The sequence below is a fragment of the Elaeis guineensis genome, chromosome 14 (assembly GCF_000442705.2).
Source record: "Elaeis guineensis isolate ETL-2024a chromosome 14, EG11, whole genome shotgun sequence".
Lineage (NCBI taxonomy): Eukaryota > Viridiplantae > Streptophyta > Magnoliopsida > Arecales > Arecaceae > Elaeis > Elaeis guineensis.
In genome coordinates this window covers 50,818,724-50,824,149 of record NC_026006.2, presented here as the reverse complement: position 1 = coordinate 50,824,149, position 5,426 = coordinate 50,818,724, and the positions used below count along the sequence as shown (strand labels likewise).

The window sequence follows — 5,426 nt, the reverse complement described above, 5'->3', positions numbered from 1 at the left end:
AGTATTTGGAGTTCTATGATAGATTATACATTGAGATTTCTAATAATCCTAAACAACAATTTGGATAGATTAAACTAAAGTCAGAATATCCACTTAAAGATAGGTTTGTTGTAGCTTGGACTTCCAAGTCCAGAGTATGATGGATCTTTCTGAAGTTAAAACTTATTGAGTAGAAGTAAGTCCAGGAAAAAAAACAGTCATTGAGACAAAATATGAATCTTTAAGTCAAAATTGTGTTGAAAATTACGGAGTGTAAGATGTTGTCTAAGCAGAAACTTTTTCACCTATCACAATGGTGGTCACTTGGATTTTATTGGGTATAGCTGCAAGGCTAGTTTTAAAATCTACAAGCCATATTCTCTCAGAAAATCCATTTGACATGTGTTAGGATGGTAAACATGATCATCTTTGACGCCATAATATGGTGCAAAAGCAAAAAAAGTACAACTTGCAGTCCAAAGCAAGCCTCAACAAGCACTTGAATAAACCTTAAAAAACTCCATGCATATTCAAAGAGTAGTCTTACATGGATGACATCTGATTAAGAATTCTGTAGGTCATGTTCTTCCATAAAAGTATGGTTACTAGTGACATAAGTTTCCTTAAAAGATTCAGCTGCATATTGTACTTGAGACTGAACTTATTAAATTCAAAAAGGAGAACTCAATGAGTGAGCTAAGCATCATGTATGGAGAATTTAGAAATTTTTTTGTTACACAGGGATCAAAGCGAATACTTGCTCTTCCAAATGGCAATCCATGGAGACCTTCATCCAAAATGACATAGAGACCATTTGGTTTAAATGATTGCTGCTACAGTGCTGATGTTGTCATTCTTCTTAGTTAACCTTGCTTCTTTAAAATGAAGACTATTGCATCATCACTTGAATCACCAAGAGTAATCAAGAGAAGAGGCTTTTTTCCTCTAAGAATGATGTTAAGAAAATAAATTTATTAGTTAATTTGATCATCAAGTATATTGTCCTTTGATCATCATGTTGAGGATACATATTTCTAGATCTATCTCTAAGGCTAGTCCAGGATTATATGCTGCTACAGGTCTGACTGATACTTCCAATCAAGGATGGAGAACCAGAGAACCTATTTCTTTTCATGAAGCTATTCTCAGTGCCTGGACCAACTCATTTGGTGCAACTAGCTAGGTTGAATGTCTTAAAAGATAAGTGATTGACCTCACATACTTGTAGTAATTCAGGACAGGAAATTAGAACTACATGGAAGAAAAATATCAGCACTCCTACGTGCAAGACAGTAGGGATGTGTAACTTCTGAGGTTGATTCACAGATAATTCTTGAAACCTTATATCCACTTGCTATTGCATTATGGAGTTATGATACTACTGAAACTGATTGATTGCGAGATCAACTCTCGAGAGCCTCATATCACCAACATCTCACCTGATCTGGGTCAGTCGAGAAGCTCTTGCATAAATTATGAACATGCAATTCATACCTTTTTTCCTCCCCTCCTTTTTCCTTCAAGGCATGTAGTTGTTTGACTGAGAAGGCAGATATATATGATACAAGTAGCTGAATATATATGGAATGTCGCAGTGCTGCAAGAATTCAGCATTGGTTCTCAGATTCACATAAACTTCAACTCCTCAAATTGTTATCCATTTTTCGCATATGATACATGGAATCCTAGATTAGATCAAAAAATAAAAAAGATATAGTCGCAAGTGCTACATACATCATGGTTGGATTTTTCTTTTTCTTTTGTTTTTTATTGCTCTTACAGTGTGCAGTTATCTCACAAGGATTCACATGTACAAACGCCAATGGTAATTCAATCTGGATTATGATATAGGAATGGCAATTTGATGGTGATATCTTGAAGGAGTAGTTGGGCAAGATGTGGCCGGGTTTTTCACGAGAGGGATTAAAGATTGAACCACATCCACCATAAGAGGCCGGTATTCAGCTTCTGATTGCACACAAACAGCCGCGATTGCAGCAATCTGTCACATAAAAATATGACAAATATATAAATGGAAGTTCTTGTGACAGTTGCAGAACCTAAAAAAATAACTGAGGTCGCTATCGCCTACAAACTGATGTGCTTGTGTTAAAAAATCTACTGAACTAACCTGAATTAGCTCTTTCTTTGAAAATTGGCCTTGCAGAGCTGGATCCACCATTTCCACAACTTTCTCTCGGTTGGTAAGTCGAGGAAGAGCCTAAGATATTAATCATAGTCAACAATAAAAATATTATTTGGTCCATAAATCATGAGAAAAGGAAAAGTATAAATTCTTTTGTCACCAACAGTGATATGCCAAATACTTTTCAAAATGGCGTTCTGTTTGGAACTTCTTTACAAGGCAATCTCAGGAACCTCTTACATGCAAGCAAGCAACAAGTTAATAACTTTCTGTCATACAAATGTCCTCTCCCTTGACACTAGACATGTAATTTTTATATTGGCAGGGATCAGCTGAAAAAGATATTTTTAGTAAATTTGGTCCTTAGAGCTGTAAACTAGTTATACAACAAGTTCAAACCTTTGAGGTTTAGTAGAATCAACCTTGTGACATCTTAAAATAATATTCTGCACAGCAAAATGGAACTAGACTTTTTACCTTACTTGTATTAGTGAGTCAATGCTGGAAATTTTAGAGGAGCAGTAAGAGAGTACAAAATTTCACATACCCATGAGACAAGAACATGTTCTCCAGGAGGCCTTGTTGTATCAACCGGTACACGGCCAGTCAGAAGCTCAAGCAGCACCACACCATAACTGTAAACATCTGATTTTGTAGTCAACTTGCCGGTTGATGCATACCTGCACCAAAAAAATAATCTCCATGAGCGCAGATTAAACTGCATGGACTGACAAAGACAATGAGGATGATTTGCTGATCACTCACTCAGGTGCGACATATCCAGAAGTCCCCAGGACACGGGTCAGGACCTGACCATTAATCTTATCAGAGCCTACTTTGGCCATGCCGAAATCAGAGACCTTGGCTCTATAATTTTGGTCCAATAAGATGTTGCTGCATTTGAAATCCCTGTGAATAACTGCTGGCATTGTGTGCTCATGGAGGAACTCAAGGCCTCGAGCACAGTCCAAGGCAATCCTCAGCCTGGTCCACCAATCAAGAGGCCGGTGATTCTTGTTTTTTAAAGTTAGGTGGAGGTGCTGCTGTAGGCTGCCATTACTCATGAATTCAAACACAAGGAGCCGGTGGTGTTGGTCGGCACAGTAACCAAGTAGCCCAACCAAGTATCTGGAGTTTAATCCGCTTAAAAGATCGACCTGCATTGATCAAAATGATAGTGCTATATTATTTCATTCATCATGATGATACTCTATAGAGAATAGCTTGTGGAGCAGATCATTTGCACAATTAGCTGCAAGCAGCAGTGAAAGCACCAAATGTTGTCATCCGCTGGAAATGACCATGACATCAATGGTATGACACAAATCATTTTTTTTCGAGGATGCACCAAAGTTTATCAACAATTAGTTTTATCTGATTTGAGTGAATAAGAGGAGAATATGATTTTCCAACTTAGGATTAATTTTTAATGGATATTATAATTTTCTTGGTCCTTGGAACCTTAAAGTTATTATATACAATGTTTTTATTGAGATTTCACTGTTTTGGCTCAAAAGGGAAAAATTATTGACAAAGAGAAGTACATACGGTGACATATGGTGAAGTTATGGTAACCACTGGTGGTGGTTGGAGTGGAAGAAAGTGTAGTAAGGTTCTGAAAGCAGGGGAGTTGGTGGATGTAGCTCAGCTCATAACAATTAGACTGAAGAATCTTGACCAGAAAAACTATAAAATAGAATAATCCAAGGGGCTTTATCCAAGAAATTCTAACCAGTATGATATTTTTTGTGCTATGTTTTTTTATTCATCATTTAGGAATAATGAGTTCTAGATGATAAAATTAGGAGTAATAGAAACTATATTGAGGATCTGAAAGCAGATGCAGAAAGAGTAGCAGAACAAAAAGAAGAAGAAGGAAGAAGAAGTGGCAGTGGAACACTGGGAAGCAACATTTCATATGAGTAGTTTCTCCTTCTATCATTTGTAATGATGACTCATTTTACACCCAAAGATTAGCAGAAATGCTATCAAATCTATTCTCAAGGAGAAGACCAGCCAAAGTACCCAAATTTCACTTAAAAGAAGGAAATGAATACATCAAAAAGCTCAAAAGGTTGGCAACCAGAGAGAGAGAGAGAGAGAAGAAAAAACAAGTTTAAAGTGTAAAGGAGTGAGTGGTGATGATTACCTCCATCCTGAATTCCCTCTCCCCCTGCTTTCCCTCTCTATGCAACAGCTTGATCGCTGCAATAGTCCCATCACTCAAAGTTCCTCTGTACACCACCCCAAACCCCCCATTCCCAATGGCATTGCCCTCACTGAATCCATCTGTGGCCAACTCAAGCTCCTTATAGGTGAAAACCTGTGCTCCTTTTTTCCTATCTTGCAATGGAAATCCCAACCTCCCACCATAAATGCAACTCCTAACATCTGATTTTCAAATCAAACACAAACAACAACAACACAACCTCATGAGATCTGGAAAAAAAAAAAATACTCACCTTACAAACTAAATTTTCTCCATCCAAAACTTAAACTAATCATTTCAGTTACCCGGGCTATAACCGATGGCGTTGGCATTGATGTGAAAACCACACTTTGAAAGCTGCTTCCTGTCAAAACTGTTCTTTCTGAAGCTGCTATTGCAGGTGCTGCTGTTGCAACTGTTCTTCTTAGTCTTTGCTCGATGAAATATTAGCAGAAGTGAGAAGGCCACAAGTAGTACTAAAACTACAACAATGGGTGCAGCAATAAGTATGGTGGAATTCAAGGTAAAGATCCCATGGTGGCTGTGTTGTTGGGAGCCATGGTGGCTACTACCATGGAAAGATGGAGACTGTGGAGGGGAAGCAATATGTTGGACTGCCATCAACTCCTAGGAAGGAAGGATTAGAGTTGGAGAAGAGATAAAGGGAGGGGAAACGTGTATTGATAATTTAAGGTTGGAATTTGGAAGAGCTTGGCTTCCTCAACTGGGGGGTCAACTTGCACCAAACCCCACATGAATCCAAGCTTCTTTCACATGCATTGCGCCCACCTTGGCTGCCAGTTTTCGCCCCTCGCTCACTCTCGTGACCTTTAATTTTTGGAGTTTACTCGATCCATTCATTTGTCTCTTCCTTTGAAGTGTGGGTGCTGGAGGCTCCTCCCTCAACCTATTCAACGGTTTCTATTAATGTGAAATGCCTTGGTTCAGCTGGGATAGTAAATGCACCAACCCTGCAAAGCTCGTACTGCTGCTGATTTATGGATGGTTAGGGCTTGGGACCATGATAACTTCCCATTTCAAGCTGATTTCTTGGATGGGCAACCACATCAATCAAATTAATGGAACTCGATT

At 38.5% G+C, this 5,426-nt stretch overlaps 1 protein-coding gene across 1 annotated transcript; it reads right to left on the bottom strand.

The window, feature by feature from the left end:
- Positions 1 to 1,559: 1,559 nt before the first annotated feature.
- LOC105057755 (probable serine/threonine-protein kinase PBL7) lies at positions 1,560 to 5,185 on the bottom strand. The gene is made up of 6 exons (XM_010940444.4): positions 4,640 to 5,185; positions 4,275 to 4,516; positions 2,891 to 3,282; positions 2,673 to 2,805; positions 2,111 to 2,200; positions 1,560 to 1,981 (listed from the first exon to the last, which is right to left on the bottom strand). Exons 1-6 carry the CDS (start codon positions 4,953 to 4,955, stop codon positions 1,820 to 1,822), a joined length of 1,335 nt encoding a protein of 444 aa, XP_010938746.1. The 5' UTR covers positions 4,956 to 5,185; the 3' UTR covers positions 1,560 to 1,819.
- Positions 5,186 to 5,426: the final 241 nt, after the last annotated feature.

What these genes read in the sequence shown, in the direction of transcription:
- LOC105057755 (XM_010940444.4), bottom strand. Translation starts at nt 4,955, where the DNA reads ATGGCAGTCCAACATATTGCTTCCCCTCCACAGTCTCCATCTTTCCAT. An exon ending in CGCCATCGGTTATAGCCCGG is followed by an intron (nt 4,517 to 4,639) that starts GTAACTGAAATG and finishes TTTGAAAATCAG; the next exon opens with ATGTTAGGAGTTGCATTTAT. An exon ending in AGAGGGAATTCAGGATGGAG is followed by an intron (nt 3,283 to 4,274) that starts GTAATCATCACC and finishes TGATCAATGCAG; the next exon opens with GTCGATCTTTTAAGCGGATT.